The 24092-nt window shown below is 40.8% G+C and overlaps 1 protein-coding gene across 1 annotated transcript in view; it reads left to right on the top strand.

Moving 5' to 3' along the window:
- vstm2a (V-set and transmembrane domain containing 2A) overlaps window positions 1-24092 on the top strand; it is a gene marked incomplete at both ends in the record, with an annotated part of 85633 nt that overhangs the window by 50140 nt on the left and 11401 nt on the right. Inside the window, 2 exons of the mRNA XM_083901927.1 lie at window positions 16556-16606; window positions 19478-19814. Of these exons, the coding sequence (XP_083758053.1) occupies window positions 16556-16606; window positions 19478-19814 (388 nt within the window). The remainder of the gene's footprint in view (window positions 1-16555; window positions 16607-19477; window positions 19815-24092) is intronic.

The raw sequence follows: 24092 nt of genomic DNA, 5'->3' as shown, positions 1-24092 counted from the left end.
CCACCGTAGCAGAGGATCTTTGATGACGGCGTAAAAAAGTCCAAGCTTTGCTTATCCCTGACTCTTTTTTTGCGTCCCAGTGAAAACAGCCAGTAAAGAAGACGAGCTGCGTGACGTATTGACAGGCATCATCATATCTGTTACCGGTTACATCGTTTTCATCAATAATAATCAATGTCACGATAGCAGATAACAGCATATCTATCATAAGTATTGATTGTGGAGTCAGTGACAAATGCGATGTTTTGACGCGAGGACGTTTGAATGTTCGCAGTTTTGTTCTCTGTCTGACGGATTTATTATCGCTCTCCTCATGACACATTTATGACTGTCTAATATTATGGGCTGTTAACCTTTGATTTTTTCTCTTTTTTTTGGATCCAAACAAACCGGGCCCTCTGCATTAGTGAATTATTTATGTGTGTTTGGCCTCGGGCCTCAGTTCCCCCACCTCCCCCACCCCCGCTTTGAACTCTGCAATGACTGTGCCTTAGAAGTGGAACCGTGCACACACGAAAACACTCTGCTGAATTAAGACTGATTATTTATTGACTGCATATGTATATATTTCAAATGCTGCATTTGTCAGGACGTGTTATGCAAATGTAATTACACCGTTGTCTGACGCCCCTGAACATAACGACAATGGAACTACTTGAACTTGAACTCTGAATGCTGCACCTCTGATCTCTGTTTAACATGCACAATGTTAACAAAAAAGACAACACAGCTTCCTTCTTCTTTGTCCTATTGTCAGTATTGTCCATATACATCAGTGTATTCAACAGCAGCAGAAATGAAACCACTGGTTAGTTTTAAAATGCGCAGTAAAAGCTATATTTGGACGTATTCACGTTGATAAGAGCGGACAAACAAGAAAAATGGAAGATTGTTATTTAAGACAAAGCAATATGAATTTCCTATTACACACAATACTGATTAAAATGTCTATCAGGGGACAGAAGGCAAACGCACAAACGTAGCTGCATAATTACAATAATTACAGACGCAGGCGATTATTACAGTGACCAGGTTTGAACGTAATCTCAAAGGAAAATATAAATAAGTAAATAAGGTGTTTTAGTGAATGGGGTATTTTTATAAATCTATTTTGAAAATCATAAAGGTGCATTTAGTGGTAATAATACATATTTGTGACTTCAATGTAATTATTTAACCTTTTGCCTGGCCATGACAGCAACACAAATAAAACGCAACTTTTCTCAGAGAGCAGTGCAAAAAAAAAAAAAATCACTATTCAGAAATAAATGTGTTCAAAATAGTGTTTTCTAAAATAATCTGCCTGCTCCTTCAATGCTGTGATTTCTACAGTTAAACAGAAATTGAGATGATTGTGCACATTGTAGCATAAACATGCAGTTAGACATTTAATTAAGATATAGTAATAAAGTTGTTGAATTTCAGTGATAATAATTCAATGTGTGACTTTCTCACTTTATCTCATTTAATGTGTGGAAAACAAACCCAAATCTGCTTTGATAATATTGATTACGTTTATATACGACACGTAAGACATTGTCATCATTTCTACTTGTTTCTTTTCTTTATTCTTTAACTCTTGGATTTTCCACGTCATTTGAGCTTCCTCTAGCTTCACCTCTTGCCAAGAGTTTCACCTGCATCTTCTTAGATTTCACCCCGTGTGTAAACATCACAGTCTCCATGCTATTTGTGTTTATTGTGTGGCTGTTATTTGTTATCATTATATCAGTTTTGTTCAAATGCCTCTGTTATGGATGTTGTAACGTCAAGTTAAAATCGTTCGATCGACAGTTGAGTGTAATTGGTTGGAGTTAAAACCTGTGGGATTTTGACGCTCCAACACAAAGCGAGCTGAGTGCCTGAAGGGCATCTCCGTGGCTATTTGTGAAAACAAGACAAACTTGTTGATTTGTGACCTAAGCGCTGTGCAGTGGGACCAATGTGTCCTCATTCCAACACTAATGTGGCTGTTGATATGAAAGATACAGTTCATGTGACGTTCACGGTCGCGTTAGTTTTGCTCCATAGACTCAGCTTCGACCACTTTGAGACCATCTAACGTTTCATTAAATGCGCTCCTTTGGTCTTTAATTCCTGTAACATTGGCTTGTCAAAGGATCATTTCCTCTTCGCCGGATAAAGTAATGGAGTAATTGTACACAATCCGAGTACTTTCATGTTTTCCACACGCACAATTGCAGGCTTTACATGCAATTAACGTTGCTCTTGTCATAAACCAATGGGCTGTGAAGGGGATTAGTGTTTGCATGTGAATGGGACCCCTGTCAGCTGTGAGATGTAATTAGGGTTAACAACCGAGCTTAGAACCAAAACATATTTAAGCTGGAGTCAGTGAGCATTGTAATAAGGAGGCACTTTGTTCTTTATGTACTCTAACTTTACACCCATGATGGCCCCGTCCAGACCCGCTATTAACATCTGCCCTCAGTGATCTCAGAGTAGAGTATGACTGTTCACACCTGCCATTAAAATCAGATCAGATCTGGCTTTTCCTTATTCCTGGCTCTTATATTCAAATATACACTCATTTCACATGAGTGTTAGCGAAGATAACATGTTGTTTCTCATTAGTGATGTCGCATGAGTGTGTGTCAGCTTGTGTGTGTGTGTATTTGTAAACCAGTACAACGGTGGACTTCGGTGTGGTTACACACTCACGAAAAGGGGACTCCACGTTGAACAGGGGACATTTTTTCAAGTCCCCTACTAGTGAATGCTTTAAATCATGGTAAAATCATGTCTAAGATGCTCTGGTGATTTTTTTTTTATATTAAGCAAAGTGGGGACTTGCAAGCGTGTGAGTGTTTAAGCTCATACTCAGCAGTGTCCCTGCTGGCTGGAGCAGGGATTTCACCTCATTCATTGTCTGAATGGCACGCAGCCCCAGACAGTCTTTCAGATAGTAGTAGGGCTATTCATCAAACTTCTTAGTGAAGAAACCAGCTTGTGTGTGTGTGTATTTGTAACCCAGTACAACAGTGGACTTCGGTGTCGTTACACACTCACGAAAAGGGGACTCAACGTTGAACAGGGGACATTTTTTCAAGTCCCCTACTAGTGAATGCTTTAAATCATGGTAAAATCATGTCTAAGACGCTCTGGTGATTTTTTTTTAATATTAAGCAAAGTGGGGACTTGCAAGTGTGTGAGTGTTTAAGCTCATACTCAGCAGTGTCCCTGCTGGCTGGAGCAGGGATTTCACTTCATTCATTGTCTGAATGGCATGCAGCCCCAGACAGTCTTTCAGATAGTAGTAGGGCTATTCATCAAACTACTTAGTGAAGAAACAAGCTTGTGTGTGTGTATTTGTAAACCAGTAAAACAGTAGACTTCGGTGTGGTTACACACTCACGAAAAGGGGACTCCTCATTGAACAGGGGACATTTTTTCAAGTCCCCTATTAGTGAATGCTTTAAATCATGGTAAAATCATGTCTAAGACGCTCTGGTGATTTTTTTTTAATATTAAGCAAAGTGGGGACTTGCAAGTGTGTGAGTGTTTAAGCTCATACTCAGCAGTGCCCCTGCTGGCTGGAGCAGGGATTTCACCTCATTCATTGTCTGAATGGCACGCAGCCCCAGACAGTCTTTCAGATAGTAGTAGGGCTATTCATCAAACTACTTAGTGAAGAAACCAGCTTGTGTGTGTGTATTTGTAAACCAGTAAAACAGTAGACTTCGGTGTGGTTACACACTCACGAAAAGGGGACTCCTCATTGAACAGGGGACATTTTTTCAAGTCCCCTATTAGTGAATGCTTTAAATCATGGTAAAATCATGTCTAAGACGCTCTGGTGATTTTTTTTTAATATTAAGCAAAGTGGGGACTTGCAAGTGTGTGAGTGTTTAAGCTCATACTCAGCAGTGTCCCTGCTGGCTGGAGCAGGGATTTCACTTCATTCATTGTCTGAATGGCATGCAGCCCCAGACAGTCTTTCAGATAGTAGTAGGGCTATTCATCAAACTACTTAGTGAAGAAACCAGCTTGTGTGTGTGTATTTGTAAACCAGTAAAACAGTAGACTTCGGTGTGGTTACACACTCACGAAAAGGGGACTCCTCATTGAACAGGGGACATTTTTTCAAGTCCCCTATTAGTGAATGCTTTAAATCATGGTAAAATCATGTCTAAGACGCTCTGGTGATTTTTTTTTAATATTAAGCAAAGTGGGGACTTGCAAGTGTGTGAGTGTTTAAGCTCATACTCAGCAGTGCCCCTGCTGGCTGGAGCAGGGATTTCACCTCATTCATTGTCTGAATGGCACGCAGCCCCAGACAGTCTTTCAGATAGTAGTAGGGCTATTCATCAAACTACTTAGTGAAGAAACCAGCTTGTGTGTGTGTATTTGTAAACCAGTAAAACAGTAGACTTCGGTGTGGTTACACACTCACGAAAAGGGGACTCCTCATTGAACAGGGGACATTTTTTCAAGTCCCCTATTAGTGAATGCTTTAAATCATGGTAAAATCATGTCTAAGACGCTCTGGTGATTTTTTTTTAATATTAAGCAAAGTGGGGACTTGCAAGTGTGTGAGTGTTTAAGCTCATACTCAGCAGTGTCCCTGCTGGCTGGAGCAGGGATTTCACTTCATTCATTGTCTGAATGGCATGCAGCCCCAGACAGTCTTTCAGATAGTAGTAGGGCTATTCATCAAACTACTTAGTGAAGAAACCAGCTTGTGTGTGTGTATTTGTAAACCAGTAAAACAGTAGACTTCGGTGTGGTTACACACTCACGAAAAGGGGACTCCTCATTGAACAGGGGACATTTTTTCAAGTCCCCTATTAGTGAATGCTTTAAATCATGGTAAAATCATGTCTAAGACGCTCTGGTGATTTTTTTTTAATATTAAGCAAAGTGGGCACTTGCAAGTGTGTGAGTGTTTAAGCTCATACTCAGCAGTGTCCCTGCTGGCTGGAACAGGGATTTCACCTCATTCATTGTCTGAATGGCACGCAGCCCCAGAGAGTCTTTCAGATAGTAGTAGGGCTATTCATCAAACTACTTAGTGAAGAAACCAGCTTGTGTGTGTGTATTTGTAAACCAGTAAAACAGTAGACTTCGGTGTGGTTACACACTCACGAAAAGGGGACTCCTCATTGAACAGGGGACATTTTTTCAAGTCCCCTATTAGTGAATGCTTTAAATCATGGTAAAATCATGTCTAAGACGCTCTGGTGATTTTTTTTAAATATTAAGCAAAGTGGGGACTTGCAAGTGTGTGAGTGTTTAAGCTCATACTCAGCAGTGCCCCTGCTGGCTGGAGCAGGGATTTCACCTCATTCATTGTCTGAATGGCACGCAGCCCCAGACAGTCTTTCAGATAGTAGTAGGGCTATTCATCAAACTACTTAGTGAAGAAACCAGCTTGTGTGTGTGTATTTGTAAACCAGTAAAACAGTAGACTTCGGTGTGGTTACACACTCACGAAAAGGGGACTCCTCATTGAACAGGGGACATTTTTTCAAGTCCCCTATTAGTGAATGCTTTAAATCATGGTAAAATCATGTCTAAGACGCTCTGGTGATTTTTTTTTAATATTAAGCAAAGTGGGGACTTGCAAGTGTGTGAGTGTTTAAGCTCATACTCAGCAGTGTCCCTGCTGGCTGGAGCAGGGATTTCACCTCATTCATTGTCTGAATGGCACGCAGCCCCAGACAGTCTTTCAGATAGTAGTAGGGCTATTCATCAAACTACTTAGTGAAGAAACCAGTCTGTTGACACACAATTAATTGTTTTTGAAACAAATATAAAGGTTCAACGTATATCAAGTAGATAAGTTTAAAGCTTGACACTGAATTAAAATAAAGGACTGCCCAGAAAACAGGAGAGCAATAAGTATTTTTTTTTATCTCTTAAAAAGAAAAAGAAAGGGATGGAATTAGAAATAAAATGTTCAGAAGAGTCTGACTTAACTTTAGATCATACCAGAGGGAGGGTTAGGGTTAGGGTTAAGGTGGAGAGACTGCTTTTTAAATATACACATCACAGCATTCATAACTCATACTCAGATATGGTTACATGTGGTAGCTTTAATGATCTCGATGGTGCAATAACCCAAAGACATCAATCATCAGGGAAGACCTGTCATTGAGTATCAATACATGCACCTTACACATGCATCGCTTACTCTCAGACTGATTTTCCCTCTGGGGATTCTGTTGATATGAGTTCTACAAGATAAATGAGCTTATTTTAAACTAAATAAACAATTCGGAAAGAGTTGTGTTTAGGCTGGGAAAAAAACCTGCTGTGGTTATGAAAGAACATTTTAAATCCAATGATGCAATTATCCCTTTTCTGTAAACCATTGCAATATTACATTTCTATAGTTTCTGTACAGATACGATATGTATGTATACAACTTGATGTCAATTTCAGCTAGCTATAAAGAGTATACAGGAAATACATTTCAAGTGCAGTGAAGGCAGAAAGTACTTTGGACTTATTTCAAATTGTTCACCTAAATATAAAGTTTCACACAATGATATATTTTGACAAATGGTTTCCTTTGTGGCGTATCAACATTACTAAAGTGACATAGTCAAGATAAAGTTGCTGTTAATGTCATGAACACATTCTGATGTGTTTTTTTTTTTTTATAGACTGGATGTTGATACTGTGAGGAAAAACCCAAATATTTATTTTTCTTGAGCCATTCTGTGACTAAACTCTACCACACGCATTACCAGGAAATGGTTTTCATTGCCTTCATCTCCTCAGTTCAGCCAAAAGCACCTCAAGCGGTCACGTTGACGTGCACATCTGTAGACATGTAGATAAGTGATGTCATTTTAGTTCACAAACGTGAGCTCACACTTATCTCCGGTTTGCAGATTCACACCGAGGCGAGATATGATCCTGTTCTCTGAGCTGCATTGTCGAGTCCAGATGATTTAACATGGGATATTTATTTTTAACAATTTAGAAGTAAGAGAAGTTCTGTTTCTAAATGGCAAACCTATTAGCAAATGAAAAAATAAATATCTAAGGTTTGGAAGCAGAATAGTTTTGTTCTCTTCATGCTTCAATCCAGACATCCTTTTTGTCATTTGCTGCAAAAACACAAAGGCTGTCTGCTTTGTAAAACACTGAGTCACAAGGGAGCGATTCATATTAAGTTAGTTAGTTTAAACTTTGTGGTTTCAAATTGGTGCCTCCACTAAAATATCTGTTGTTTTATTTGCCAGCACACTGTTAGCTCCCCGTGCAATTTTCCTTTCTGCCATCGTTATCTTATCTTGAATAAACCACTAACATCAGCATGAGGGATCATAGGCAGAGGCAGTCGCACGCAGCCAAACAGCAGCAACAGCCTGCTGCACACTCTGATAAACAACCCACACGCTCCCATTTAAGGCTCACCCTCATCTCGGCTCATCTAAGTTACAGACAGGAACGCACAGTTTGTCCTGCACCTTAGCTCATTGGATGAGCGACCAGAACAAACATTCAGCGTGTGTGGGGGGGGGGGCATGCCTGAGCTGCCAAAGTCAGTTTACAGGCTAGAAAGCCAATTAGCTGCTCAGCTGCAGCACATTAAACAGCATGTAAACCTACCTGCAAAATGCCACTCAGGTCCAGTCAGACGCTCTTCAGTCCAACTAACAACACACGGTCCCACCTATTACAAATACAGACTACAGACGTGAGCGGGATTCCAGCTGGGCTTTAGTGGAGATTCAACCATGCGACTGAGACACCTTGTTGTGTTTAACTCAATCTGATGGTACCATCTATGGCAATTAGCAAAAAAAAGACACGAGAAACTGTTAAACTGAGGCACATTACTTTGTTTTGGTTTAAAAATGCATAAATTCTGTCCACAGTCGAACTACCATGGTACTTAACTGAATATCTCAAAGTCAGACTACACAAACAGATCATGCAATTATGAGCTGTGTTATTACCACATGTATACTCTCATTAGACCTGGGCACTCTGCACATGCGCTATAGTTCCCAACCCATGCTTAAACCAGAAAATAACAGAAGAGGCCAGCACACAAAAGAGCAACAAAAACATGGCTAAATCCAGCATCATAATGTTCAAAGATTATTGGAGTTCAGCACAGGGATGTTGGTTCCCTAAGAGAAACAGGTGGCTGATGATCAGTCTGCCAAACCATATTTTCATGTGATGGAATTCTCCCCGATGCCCTCGGGCCGACGTTTCAGTGCACCCCTCACAAAACTAATCGCTTTTCCAAGTCATTTATCAGGCTGCACGAAACACACAGTACTTCTTTTAAGTGATGGTGACTTTGAATAGTTATACTATTTGGAATCTTGTTTTTTTATGTGTTGGTCAAACAAAACCACTTGTGTCATGTTGACTTTATGCCACTTTAATACTTACTAAACAAATATGTGAGCCTTTCTTCAGATAGTTGTTGGTTTTCTACTTTTCGAGTGTGGATAGGTAAAATAAGTAAGAATTTTTAAAGCGGAACTAGACCGGAAGTTCCTATTAACGCTGTTTTTTAGTGTATCTGCGTCATTACCTTGTTTATGAAGCCCTGAAGGTTCTAAACAAACAGTTCAGCCACTGCTGAGAACGCTGTGTTTTATTGTAATCTCAGGCTCAGCAAGATCTCTGAAAAAACCCGGTCCAGTTAAGTAAACAGCGGTTCTCCTGAACAGCAGATCCTCCTGCTCCGGGCACTAGTCCGGGCACATCCGGTTGCGTACATAGAACCGCAGAAGAAGAATAACGTCCGTTGTGGAGGTGTTTCACGAGCGACAGTGTCTTCTGACTAAAGGTCGTCAAAGGGACTGCGGCGGGGAGTCGTGAAGAAGCTATTTTTAAACAATGTTAAAACAATGTTTTTTTATAATGAGTAGCCGTGCATCCACCGTTCCAGAGGGGGGAGCTGCACTTCTGAGAGCGGGTGTGCCGATTGTCACTTCCGGGGTACTGGCCAATCACAACACAGTCTGTCTTCTGGGTGCGAGATTGATGTCTGAAATAGCTCGGCTGACAAGTGCTTCAAGAAGGACAGATTTCTATCGGCTCGTTTCCAGCAACTAGGAGGTTTTTGACCATAATAACAAGTTAATGTATGTAAGTAGACCTCCATAACTAACATATGTGCAACAGGACCACTCTATGTGACCTTTAAACTTGTGAATAGTTGACCTGTTTATCATCTGTTACTTCATCCTCACAGTACAACCATATAGACCCTATATCATCAATAATAACAGCTGTCTTTTCACTATATAAATCAAATAAAGCATAGTGTTTTTCCATTATTTTAGTTCTTCCAGTTTCTCTGTTGCCTTTCGCAGATGCTTTCTTTCAATGTAATAAAAAAACAATCAACACAGATTCTCTCACTTTGTCAGACGCCGGCAAACTGCCTCTGAAATTGCTTGTGCTTTGACTGCCAGCTCATTATGTTCTACATTCCTCATTAACAGACAAGAAAAGCCAAGAATTCATGTTTGTCTGTGGAAATGTGTGTACATAAAATTACAATGTGGACATTCCCTTGTGGTTATGCTGCAGTTTAAACTGTCAAATCTGTGCTGGTTGATTGTAAGAGAGTTTCACTGAGCCGTGGCCTTTCAGATACTTAAGATATATCCTGCTATCAAACCCCATTAATGCTGTGTTAGAAAATGCCCTGACATTATGTGACATTGAGCACATTTTGCCAGTTTAACAGCACCAACAACAAAGCAGCAGCTAATAATAAAATGGCTCCAGATGTCAAGGGAACGCAGCCAAGAGATGTGAGAATAATAATGAAGTTTGGCTATGTTTGATTTAGGATCATGTTTTTTTTCTTACATCTGTTAATGAGTACAAAAGGTGATCGACATGCATCGTAAAACATGTTCAGTTGCTAAGGGCATCAAATGTTGGATTAAAATGAATGCAAATGATCTCCAGGCTACACACACACACACACAAAAATATACAGTTGCTATGGCAATATGGTAATGTGGTACACATAAAAAGTAAAGAGATTTTTGACAAGACAAATAATGATAGGTCTGTGCTCAGTGGTACTGAAGACTTTTTCAAACACACCAAATAATCACTATTTATTCTCTTTTGGGCATAAATAATCAGCCTGATTTACTCACAGCATCCATATAGACATGTTGAAAAACCAACCTGATTAACCTTTATTACACCACAATAATTCTCATTCGCTAACAATGGTTCTTTCAGTACTCCACTTATCCATAATTAAAAACAGAGCAACACAAATTATGATGAGAAAAGTTGTTAGATGATTGTTTAATTAATGTTTACAAATTATTAAGATAACTGCTAATTTGCACAATTGACACAGGGTTGATATGGTGGAGCAGGTGTGAATGAAGAAATCTCTAATGTCTAAATGAGCTTTTTCTATTGTGTAACAGGTGATTATTAAGTAAAACCACAGAAATTAGCAGAACTGGCTACATTGGTATTAATTTTTAATTATAGTGTGGTGTACCTGTCGACAGGGTTATAATTGCAATGCATTTAAAACAGTGAGTTGACTCATCCTCAATTTTATTTTAACAGAAATATTGTGTGGGTGCCAGAAATTCCAAATCATAGGAAATCTCTCACACAAACTCTCCTTCTCTCACAGTTTTCCAAAACCAGGATTAGAATCATCTTTGTTGGTATTTTACCAAGTACAATGCAATTTCTTGTGGTTCGGACTCCAACAAGGACGGGTACTCTGAACAGCTGTTTGGCGCCAAGGCGAAAACAACAGTCTCATCCACTGGGGTGGACCTCAACACACCCCTTATTGCCTTATTGACCCAGCTGGGCCCAATGGGTGCAGGCCTGGCCACCGCTGGCTTGCCATCAAACCACACCCCCAAGCCCAGCTCCAAAGGGGGGCCCAGGAGACCTGCATTCGGACAGGGAAGAGTGATGTCCGTTTATTTGGTTCTTCTTTGTCCAGTCACTCACCTCGGGCCTCTGGTAACCCTATCGCGGGCATAAAGCCCCCCGACAACTAGACGATACGGGAAGCCCTCCAACATGGTGGCGGCTTGGGGAGGAGCAGTGAAATTTGTCTGAACCTACAAGATATTGTTAATATCCATATTATTACATAAATGCTGTCATTTATAATGTATTTAAAGGGTGAATTCTGGTATTTTTTGACCTGGACCCTGTGCTTATAAATGTGGGTGTGTATGTGAATAGTACTAAAAAAGTTTAATGAAATTGCTCCAGTGGATCGCCTCAGGCAGCAGCCGCATCATATGCCGATGTGCTGCAGTGTAATCTTACGCTTACGGAGTTATATACATAAAAAAAAATGCTTTTCTCGCCGATAAATGGCTGGGATTGTTCTTGTAAGGGTTGGAGCAGTACGAGCATCACTGATGCGGTGGAAAAGGTGACAGCCAGTCAGAGCAAAAGAAGAAGAAGAACTTTCCACGTGAGGCAGGTGCACAGGAAATGGATAAATAGATTAACATTTCTGTGCTAGACCATCATCAGGCAAATGGTTTCATTACAGTGAGAAGCCATAAGAACGCCTCAGAGCAACTAATCCCATTACCCCACATGCAAACGAAAGGCATAAATTATAAGCATTAATTTACTCTGTAACAGCTCCTAATGTCACATGTAGTCATATGTAAATTAAAACCTCTGCATAGTAACACGTAGAAATGAGCGTACGGCAGAATCCTTACATTATGGATCAGCAAATGATCTTATAATGGATACTTAAGACCCGGAACATAAACTGTATAATTAAAAAAACAGAGACTGTTACTCTACTCAGTTACTATAGAATACGTTGGTAAGTGAACATGGGAACCACTTACTGAGCATATGATAGAAAACACACCTTCATGTTTAGTACAAGGCATTTTCTAAAGCAGCCTAAGTCATTATAATCAAATGTACCCCCCTCCTATTATACTAAGTGAATGCTTTCTATCAGCACTAATTAGCCTAATGACTGCCAATCAAACATTTAAATGAGACATCTATTGTAGACTTGTGTGTCAAACTGTTAATGAAACTCTGGAACTGAATATGGATATGAATTAGTTCATGTTCAAATTCTTCACAATACGTATTATTTAGAATCCAACAACAAATTAAGTACTCTTTGTACTTAATTTAAAAACCGTATTTTGGAATTGTTTTGACCGTAGTATAAGTTTTGATGCTTCCTGAATATCAGTTCTCCAACACACTTGGAAGAGATGGGTGAGGTGAGGGAAACATGAAACTTAAAAATAATAATAATAAAAATACCTGCAAGTTGTACAAACTGTGTTTCATGTTCTCTAAAGATCTTTACCTAGTATTTGCATATCAGTAAATTAACCATCGTGTGTGTAATATCTGCGTATTTGACATTTCCCCTTGAGGTTGAACAAGTGAAAGAAATGTGCAGTCTTCTCTGTTTTCGTTGATTTCTGTTTGTCGAAGATGACGTATTCCGTTGGTTGTGGACCTGCAGGTTGTGATATTCCGCCATCACAGGAATGCAGTTGGTCGAGTCCATGTTTCAAATCACACGACGACGCTGACATGACCTTAATCTAGCCCCATGCGTATCTTTGAAAAAGTCTGTGATGCCCAGTAATCACAGAACACATATTCCAAGGAGTCTGTTTGAGATACGCCAGCGGGATGGCAGCACGTCATGGTTAAAGGGTTTCTGCAATAAAGAGACAAGCGATTGAAATTGAGATACTTTCAAGCAGCTGCAGCTTTGGCTCAGAAAAGCACTCGTGTGATAGAAATGAAATATAAATGGGGAAATAATGGAAGCTTACTTCTAAAGTGTCATTGCTGTCGCAGGCTCAAAACTTACTCGTGGGACATTCGTCAGGTACACATTTAGATAAGAAGTCATTGATAAATTGAAGCAGTTAATTTAAACAGGAGTGATTATTCTCTGCAAAAGGTATAAATCTAACATTTTATCTTTTTAAGGACACACAAAGCAATGTCTCCGCGACAGATAAATGTCTTTTACACTGGGTAATAAATGTCAGGATTCTTAATTGATATTGTACATCCATTATCTGACTATTATGTTAATTGCACTTATACAGTTCTGGGTGAATAATGGTTTCAGACTCATAAAGTCCCCTCTTTTTTTTGTTTCAATGCCTTTGAATTCAAAGCAACGCAGATTCGAAAGATGGAGGTGAACTTCAGACAATGCAGACCCAGACTGCTGAACAGGAGTCAGAGTGGAGATACTATCACAAAAAAAATAAAAAAATGATGATGAATCATATTTCCTACTTGAACACATACAGAACACTGGAGATCAATGTTGTTTCCTGGTGGTGCTGACTTGCTCGTTTCTATCGAATATTTCTTATTTAACCCATCGTTAACCCAACATGCAACGTATACGATTGTTTTCGTGCCAGTCATGTATGACAAATTACGTCTTCTCTTCTGTGTTTTGTGATAATTCTTGTTAAGAAAAAGCTTTCAAAATGGCAGTTCACACAAATTTAGGACTTTGCAATTTCACCCCCAATCAAATCTTCTTACTAGTTAGTAACACGTGTCCTGAATCATGAGAGACCAAAGCCCATGTTGGTGATTTGGGGATGGGTGCTTTTGTAACAGCTTCCACATTGCAGAATCTGTGTACAAAATGTGTAATCAAGGCCAAGGATGACAACTCTCAAGACTGTGTTTTCAACATTTAATCAGGGCTCTGCCAAAGACAAGAAAACACACAGTTGTCCTCTGATTCCTCTTTCCTAACCTCCTGCTCCTACAACAACAGTACCAGAGGTAAAGGCACAATAAATATCTGCAGCGTCACGTAGCACCGAGTGGAACAATTTGGCTAACTCCAGCCAAAAATTTACATTAGCATTATAAATGACACCAAATTAGCGTGGTTAGCTAGTATGTGTCGGAGAACAATAAGAGTTTAACCGTAAACTTACCAATGTGAGGGAGAGGGAGCTACAGAAGGCCAGGAGAGACAAGGTGCATTGCAAATTGCGAATTTACAAAGGAAACACAACTAAATAAATTAAGTTAATAAAATTAGCTCACTGAGATAAGCTCACAGTGTTGCATCTCTGGAAAAATACCTGAGGAAAATTCCAACAGGTGCAAAAGCTTTCTACCTGCAGCCCAGGAGGGAGGAAGCTGCAGCAGACACCTTCTGGTATACCAACATTCTCCTGGGAGTCAACCAGCTGTCGCAAATGCTACCCAGGATGTGCACAGAGGCAGGAAAACATGCATCTTACACCAACCACAGTCTGAGAGCCACAGCCATATATACAGTGGGACTTTAGGTGAGAGAGAACATGGCAGAGATTGAGCACAGGTAAAATGCACACCGAGCATGGCGACTTATAAAGTGTTGTGCACACAAAGGAATTCCAGCCAGATCTCAATATATTTTTCCTCTGGTTGCATACAAATAACTGTAGATTAAGCAAAGTAGTGGACATACGCTGTTAGTAGTAGTTTGCAGGATATGCTTATTGTTTGTTTTGCCTGGCAACAGGCACGTTGGTCCAGTCGCGGACTAATTTGTGTTGGCAGACTCAAATAAATGGTTAAAAAAAAAGAAAAAAAGCTTCTAATTGTCAACTGTTAAATAACTTTGTAGAACTGTTGCATAAAAGCAGTGCCACTCTTGTAGTTGTGCTGTTGTACTGAATGTACCAGTGGTGTGATGTTCAGTGAAGTTCCAGGCAGTTTTGCCTGGAAATTATAAATCTTTTATAGGTTTATCAAAACTAGCAGTTGGCTGACTGTGAGTGGTTTAAGGGAAGTCCAGTACAGCTGGGATGAACAGGCCTCAGCGACATTAGCTCAGTGGTAGAGTGAGTCATTGTGGGTTTGATTCCCGTCTCCTCTAGTCTTTACCCCACAAAATGGCAGCATGAGAATGGGTATGAAAGGGGAGTGATAGGAAATGGGCTGCACATAGATGCGCTGTATGGAAGTGTAAGTGAATGGGTGAATGGTAAAACAGTCATGTGGGAGTGGAAAAGGCCTTCCACCAATCTGAGAATGTGCATAACATTGGTTTGTGGGTAGTGAAGTGTTTTAAATCATGAATAAAGCATGTTTCTTAAAACTCAGTCACAGTCTACAATATTTACACTTCAGCAGATCTATATTCCCGTGTCTTTGGTAAGAAAAATAAGCCCTTTCAATTTAGCCGTGGAATCGTGCTCGTGCCACTGCTTTGATAGAAAAGCTTTTAAATATGAAACAAAGACTGAAAAACACTGATTTCATACATCACCAAAAATGCACTAATGATTAGATGCTGGAAGCTACGAAGTAATGGAGTTCAGCTGTGTTGTGATGAAAAGCCATTTTAACAGCCTCATAGGACTTCCCATAATGAAATGTGTAATAAGAAATTAAACCATTTTGCTCCATCGTCTTTGTCGCTGACAACACAGTCAGTGTGTGCAGACCAAAGAAGAGCATCTGTCCTCAGAGGCTCTACTCATGTCCTCTTCAGGTGGCAGACACTATAGCCCACATAGCCAGGCTAAAAATTGATGGCTCTAGATAGTCCAATACGAGGCAGAGGACGATTAATCCTGCCTCGCTGTTGAAGATGTCTCCTTGATACAATGGCGGATGCCAGGTCGATTGGTGGAGTGGAGATGTAAGAGTCATGCATACATGCAGACAGGGAAAGTTACAGCTCCTAATTCTGCTCATTAATCACCTGTCTGCTGAACATCCTCCGGAGAAAAGTGCCCCATTTCTCCAAAGTAATTACAGTACTTGAAATAATGCTCTCTCCAGCAAATGCTCATGAGTAGCCATCTTATCCCTCTACTGCCCTTGCTTTTGCATTTTTTGTCTCAGCTACGGAGCAAACATTCACATTCTGTGGAGAAACTTCCTCACTCCTCCCACGTCTCCCACCTTCTTCTTTTCAGCTTCCCCACCATTGGTCTACTTCAGCTTTGTAGTCAGCAGAGTTTTCTCTCGGGCACGCATCCATTTGGCATCCGATGTGGGATAAATAAATTATAGCCTCTAAAATCGATGCCTGGCCCATAATGTAGGCAGTAGACATAGCACTTGCCACCGTACTAGAATGATGCCACTGGGACTCAAACGGGGACGTTTCATGATTCCAGGAGGTTTTGATATTCTGCGTTTCTTTCTTTTTATGTTTAGTATGTATATATTTTTTCACACAAAAAAAGCCTTCTGACATTTTATTATTCATCATAAGTTTTTCATTGGTAATATTACTTTTACTGCACAGACTGATGCACATTTTGAGACATCATTTGTCCCATGAAGCTGGCCGTCTGTTGCACAGCATGCTGGTTTGATCCAGTTTTCCCCTCGCTGGCTCACCGTAGTGAGTGTTTGGGAGGCTCTGCTTAATTTCTCTGCAGAACCACTTACAGAATCTAAAAATAAATGGGGAAAAAAAACTGTTGCAAATGTGACATCTTTGAAGGCAGAACAGCAGCAGTGCTGCACACTCAGTCTGATCATGTGGTCAATAATGTGGCTTTTAACCCGAAAATAATACTCTTCCTTGCTTTGTGTTTTTGTTTTCCAGATGGAGATGATTCCAGAGCCTGATCCTGATGATGAGGGAACAAAAATAAGTGTAAGTTGAAGGAATATGCCACATGTCCCTAGTCCCAACAAGTTCTGAGGGTGAAAATCATTACGAGCTTGTAAAATGATGAATTCTGAAAAGGTCTGTAGCTGTAGAATCAACCAATGTTAACCTGTAAAAACGCTTGCACTCTCTTAGTATTTGTGAAAATCAATTCTGAAGCTTAGGTTCATTTGATCCCGTATACTGTTGTGACTCAGTGCATCTCAAACATGTGCCGCGAGGACCAAAGTTGGCAGCATTTCATCCCATCCAAACACAACAGCAACTGATTTCCCCTAATAACACACCTTCGGCGAAAGAAAGGGGTAATCAAAGAAATCAGTGGCAGTATATTATTACTGTCACATTGGTTCACTTTCTGCTTTCATGGCTTGGGAAATTAGTTTGCCCCCTTTATTCCTGCCCCTCTGCATGTGCAGGTTTGCGCTCAGAGGAGCTTTCAACTCAAACAGTTCTAATCAGGCCCATGGAAATGTTACCAGTGGTGGGTATTATGTATCTTTATAGGCACATTTTAACCACAGCTTAGGCTGTCAAAGTATCAATTTTCTTGTCTTCTTCTCGGTCTTTTCACACAGATGTGTGAAGCCCTCGAACGCCACCTTGCGTGTACTGTTGCCCTGACTCGCTATTGCATGATGATGGATTGTTTTCTCCATTAGTAACACACACACACACACATATATATACAATTAAAACACCCAGGTAATGTAAGATAACCCAAACCAAAAGTGAGTATCATTTGATCAATGCGTATCTGTGAAGGTTCTCAGCTTATATAAAAAAGTACAAATAGCCCACAACTTCATAAGTCTGAACATAGTTTTTCTTCCCCTCAATCCCATAATTACGACTCCTCATGGAACATCGAACCAGGTTGATGTCTTCCACTTCATAAAATATATCTAACAATGATACCTGTGAGATGGATTGAGAGATAACGATCGAATTCTGGCAGGCAAGTGGGAAAAATCTATTTAACTAATAACTCCATCAATATTCCATCCTCGTGGATGATACACCGTTCCCTCACAATTTGCAAGATTGACCAGGATAAGTCGCTTTTGTCACATGCAGAGTTCACATGTTGTGATGGCCTTGATGGTTGTTGCCCATTCTTTGTGGATGTACTGCAGACAGCATGTACAGCATCTAGGTCAAATCAAACAGTTGGAAAGAGAATTCCTCCCCTGCATTTGTGGCAGATATGGCACAGGTGGCCGTCTTTTCTGATCGTAATCTTCGATCTTGACTTAACGTCGCTCTACCCCCAACAGAAGTGGGCTTCTCTCTGGTTCTCAGCATCACTCACTCGACCCACAGCCACTGAATCATTTTCACTGCTTGTGACCTTGCATGTAAGGTGGCAGGCATGACCTGTGCCAAAGGCCTCCAAACCAACTGCTCCCCTCCTCCTCTTTCTCCACGTCTTCCTTTGGCGCTCATCTTATCCTTCCTCTAAGGCTGCAGCTGAGTATGCACAAGAAGAGGAAGAACCTTGGGAAGAGCTGGTGTCTCCTTCACTGCTGCTGCATCTACTGTTAACACCAGTCTCTCCCCTCCGTGGCATGATTTGCTCACAACAGCAGCCATCATTCTCCTGAAGCACATAGCTGAGTATCTCTCAGTGCTGCTATCCAACATTTTAGATTTTGCCGTTTCATGGTCCACACTGGACTTCCTGACTCCTGTCATCACCATTCACAGACGTTCTTGCAATTGATCCATTGCACAAATTGACTGTCATTATTGAGAGAGCAGTCATGGCAGTTACCAGTTTGAGCGCAGTTGGGATTGTTTCCTTGGCTTTGACTGGAGGAGACACACTGTTCTCTTCTTCATTTCAGTCTCCTTTTACTTCCTTTCTCTTTCTGAACTTGCCCAACAGGTGAATCTTGGCTGGATCCTGGTTAGTGGTTAAACCTCTGATGCTTTAATGCCCTTCTTCTTCTTCTTCTTCCTTTTCTAACAAGCTCTGGCATGAAGTACACGAGGTACAAGAGGTTCAATGCAATCAGAAATTCAATGCTCTCAGTGACAGGCTCCACAGCACAGTCCTTCAACACAGTCCAAAGTTCTTCTTCATTCTCATTGACACTTGTTCTTCCCCTCACAGTTTCTTTGACTTTGAATGATCAAAGAACATTTAATGGGGTTAAAGGATAATCTCCAGTGATTTATTACACACACAATCCTTGCCATGGTGTTTTAAGTATAAATCTGACTTTTGTTCACTCTGTACTCCTTTCTCTGTTGATGTGACATGGTGATATGAATCCACACAAGTCAGGGACTAAGTGACATTATCAGAGGAGTCAATGTTTGACTCTACCGCTCAGTTCGGTTTTTTGCTAATGTAAGAGAACACAACCACCCAAGAAAAGAAAATATTCGGGATTTTGGAGATTATAATCTTTTTCCTTGACATCTGATCCCACACTTCTCAGCTCTCTGCAGAAAGTTACTTAAGAATCATGTTGAACGATTATATCACAGCAATGTACCGTGACGCATTTCCTCTTTTTATTTACAAGGCACCTCTAAATTGAATGCTCAAGGCCAGTAAGTGGGAGGTTTTGACTCCATTTTACCACTAGTGTGAAAAGTTAATTCAGAGCTTTCATACTCCACAGGATGCAAGAAAACCCTGTCAGAGCTAGTTGAGAATAACAGCTGAGAAGCTGCCAGTCAAGAAATGTGTGATCGAAAACATATATTTATCGCATGTATGTAATCTTTGTCATCTCTGTAATCGTCACCTTGACTGCCAATGTGTTATCCTCCAGAGAATCGTGTAGCATTTGGTTTAATATGACACTGTTATGACACTGCGGTCTCTTTTAATTACTCCAACAGACAGTGAAGGTCCAGGGCAATGACATCTCACACAAGCTGCAGATCTCCAGAGTCGGCAAGAATGACGAGGGTCTGTACGAGTGCAGGGTGACGCGAGCCAACTATGGCGAGATCGTGGAGTACAAGGCCCAAGCCTGGCTGAGGGTCAACGCCACAGCCCGGCCACGACGACCACTGCAGCCTCCAAAGAAGAGTTCCCCACTGCACCTGACCGACAAGAAACCGAGAAAGTCCAGCTCAGCGCTGGGGCAGGACAGCATGAGCTCAGACCAGAGGGTGGCCTCCACCTCCACCTCTCACACATCCTCCAACACAGATAAACTAAACTCCGGCTCAGGTAAGGCCCTGGGGGATGGTTAGATAATGAGGGCACTGTGGAACACAAACACTCATATGGCCTGAGGTTTTTATTACTGGCATTATTACGATTTGGTCCACAACCCTGCCTGATGTTTTTCATTTGTGAGCTGTGCACTTTAGTTAAAATAGGTTATTTGGTCGAATAACAACCAGCAGACCATAGCAGGATGGCATACAACACTCAAATCTAATGTGGTGCAAAAAAAATTCAACCATATTTTAAGGCAGTGTGACGGAGATGACACTACAGCTGATAAAAATGTGTTCCTAAAAGGGATTTAAAAGCAGATAATGAGCTTACCAAAGTGGTTTTCTTCAGGTAGGTTGTTTTACAGAGTGTCCAACTTGAAACTACACTCACCCTTTCATCCTGAGCCAAGTACCAGGCTTTTGCCGAGTACTTCAGGTTTCGATCGACAAATACTCTGGATTTAGGTCCTGAAACAGTCTTAAAATGTTACGACACTATAATGCACAGCAGTACAACTGTATTGAAGCTAACATATGTGTTATGTGCTCTCTTTTTCGTGGTTCTGGCAGTTTCCGTCAGGTTAAGGCCTTTCTGTCCAGATTATTGTACGGTTGCATGAGGTACAATAAAGTTCTGGAAACCTGGAGTCAGGAGAAAACTGAAGGCTCATGTGGTTGTCGGGTCAAATCTCAGTAGGCTGTCACGTGACTTAAAAGGTTATGACAAACAATGTCAAAGTTTTAATCCGTTTGACCTTTTGGCAGCATGCGAGAACGCTAATGAGGTTTGAAGTCCATGCTTTTCAAAACACACTGATGATGTGTAAAGGCCCTTTAGCTCCCAGCATGGTGTATGCAGCCATATAATGTACATATGTGTTGTGCATTCAGAGATTGCACCAAAGGGTTCTTTTCTGTCATTTCACACTGGTCTGGTCAGTTTTCTCTGATCTCTTGCATTAACAAAGTATTTTTGCTCAGAGAGCTGCCACTCCCTGGATATTTTATCTTCTTTGAACCATTGCCTGTGAACCCCAAAGATGGTTGTGTGTGTGAAAATCAGTCAGTAGATCTGCAGTTTCTGAAATACTCAGACCATGGTAGTTAGGTTTGATCATGGACATGAATACACTAGTATTTGTTCACATACTGAGCGTTCTTGAGGTCTTGAGGCATGTTTAATAACACAATATGTATGCGCTGATGAACGTTGGTTTGTCTCGTAGAAGGGAATGAGTTAACCAGGTAACACAGATACCAGTCTATGGTTCCTGCGACTGCAGAACTATACTGTTTCACATTCACCAGCTGTAGTTAGGGACACTAAATCACTAAAGCTTATGGGTGTATGTATTTTCAGAGCCGAACAGTCACTGCCTCTCCATAACAATAAAACAAATCTCAGATCCCTCTTTTCCATAATGACTTTCTTTTTTATTGATCACAGAGAGAGCAGGCGATACAGCAGTGTTTTTTTTTTAGTTGAGGATCACAGACAGAAATAATAATTTTAAGCCTCTGGGCTTTCTCAAGATTTTTTTTTTTTAATATTTAGCTTGTAATGTCTGCATGGACAAGCTCCCAGGCTCATGCTTCCCCATATGAGCAGCTGCTGAGCAGCAGAAGCAGCTCCAAAACACACTGAACCACAGAGACTGCACTATTCTCACCAGAATTGTCTTGAAAATAATATTATTATATGTGGATTAGTTATGTTTATTACCTTGTATAAATGTAATTCATGTATTCCACTTATATTTGTATCACAGGAGCTTCAGGGCACTTTGAAACTTTAAGTCCATAAATACATTCGGGAGATTACAAAGCATATTATTGTTACCTTTGTCCCATATCAAGTTCAAAGGCAGGAAACATATTAAAGATGTATGAAGTCTAATGTCCAGCTGGACACATGTGACTCCAGGGGCCAATTCCAATTCCTATCTTAACCCTCAAGCTCAACCCTTAATCTTAACTGGCCTCAAAACCAAGTGTTGAGGGTTATTTTGTCACTTAGAAATGGGACACCCCTTAAATGCAGATACGTCTTCAGACTGTAGGGGGCAGAATAACGCCAAAGCTGCGTCCAGTCTGTCAACTCCAAAAAAGAAGAAGAAGAAGAAGAAGACATTTAGGTCAGGATTATTTATTCTGATCCGTTTGTCAGTCAAGTTATTAGGTTGTCAGTTAGTTATAAGATGATACTCATACAAATATTCAGCTGACAGTTACCACACACCACGACTTATTGAAAAGTAAACCACACCGGCCGACTATTGACAAAAGATGGTCAAATAAAAATAAATGTTAGGCAACAATGACGTCAGTAATCCATAATATGGGCCTAAACTAAGATCATTTTTATATCTCTATTAACAAAGAAAATACTTCATTTGTATCGTACTTGCTTCGCTGCTTTCGACGCCATCTTTGTTATGTGAAAACACGCAATGCATTCTGGGTAGCCCTTGCTCCCAAGGGTGGTCTCTGAAAATCTCAGTATTGAGGGCGATACAGCCCTTAAACTTGGCCTCAACTTAATTTATCTGAGAATCAGGACAGAACTTGGACTAGAGGGAGAACATTTTTGAGATTGAGGGTTAAGCAAGGAATTGGAATTCACCCTAAGTCTGACCAAAAACATGGCTGAGACTTACCAAAGGGCCCATTCAATAAAATCGATGCCTGATTAAGCCGACTATATCTTCAGAATGTGTTCATCGCTTTGTATTTTTTTTATTGTTAGACACTGTTTTTCTTTTTTGTATCTGTATTTCTGGAGGTCACACACAAACAAATGCACGTGTGTTGTTCCAACATGTCATTCTTCTTTGTTAAGTCCCGGGCACTCGTTAAAGTGTCGCCACAGAGAGATTGGAAAGGGGGCAACTGCGGCAATCATTGTAATCTCCATAGTGGAGTGGGTGTAGTAAAACAACAGCGTTTCTGTTTCCACTGGAATCAAGACGATCGTGATCGGCTCTTGCACCGGGTGTCACTTGCACTGTGTTGTCGTATATTTGCCTTAAGTTGAGCCTTTCTCCAACTCCTCTTTCGGGCTGTCAAGCTCAGCATTGAATCAAGAGTTACACTAACCACAGAAGTGTGCATACATCGATAAATCACTCTCAACTAAAATAGATTCGCAAACCAATTAAATGTTTTGATAAAAACAGTTTCATCACCATGACACATATTTCTTTAATGATTCATTTTCAAACACAGCTTTTTCAGCTCCGTCTCTCCTGTTTTTCACTCACACTGCATCACTCACTGCCAAACCAGCCCAATCCTCTGGGAACTGCTTGCATGCCTTTACCAGAGAGAGCTCCGTCTCCTCAACAGAGAACCGGTTACTTGTTTCCCGCATGTCTACATGCCGAAGTGTCCTTGGGCAAGACACACAATGCTCCTGACGGCTGTGAATGGAAATGTGAAAGATTTGTGGAAAAAAACCCCACAAAGGAACCATAATAGATTCACATTTGAGATAATAATGAAGAAAAACTGAGATGATTTGCCGATTATCAAAACATTCGATGCGTCATTTATTCTAGGTTTATTAATTGATTAATTGTTGTTGTCCTAGACTTCTGTGTGGTGAAGACCATGAGTCTAACATTATCAGCCCCTGTTCAGGGGCCGTATTTTTTTTTTTACCCTCAGGTGCTTCACAGTAAATCTTCTCTTATTAAGTCTTGGCAATATTTTAAATTCTCCATCAAGCCGAGTTATAATTGCCGTCCTTATCCTCCACATATTTGTATGCCAGTCATTTCCTCGCTGGCCAGACAGTTCAAACACAAAGTCAGCCCTGCTCTGTGCACAGATAGCCTCCTGCACCCTGGAGTGAAACACAGCGAGATATTACTTGCCACTGAATGGAAGTAAAAAGTTGAATAATCCCCGGGGCTGCAGAGGAGATTATGAGGTAGCCAAATTATGCTGACAACTGTGTTGTAGTCAGTCCTCTGCACGGTGTGGGTGACACTGATAAATGCCTCTCCGTAGCTGCTCAGACAGCCTCAGCCACTTTCTATGAGCAACTGAGAGGTGTTGAGCTGAGGGCGACAGAAGCTCTGCTCAGGTCTGAAGCGGCTGAGCAACAATAGGTAAATTGGCTGAGATGAAATTAAACCTGGGAGAGTGCAGATATTTTCCCTTTTCCGCATTGCTGCATCTGTAAACAATGAGGCACTTTCCAGATGGGGGGGTGGGGTGCGGTGGGGTGGGGGGGCTCTGCGTGGTGGAGCGGCTGCAGCAGAGTGGTTGTTCACAGCTACTA

The sequence above is a fragment of the Microchirus variegatus genome, assembly GCF_963457635.1.
Source record: "Microchirus variegatus genome assembly, chromosome: 15".
NCBI lineage: Eukaryota > Metazoa > Chordata > Actinopteri > Pleuronectiformes > Soleidae > Microchirus > Microchirus variegatus.
Note: the sequence above shows the minus strand (reverse complement) of the source record. Positions and strands in the feature narration are given on the sequence as shown.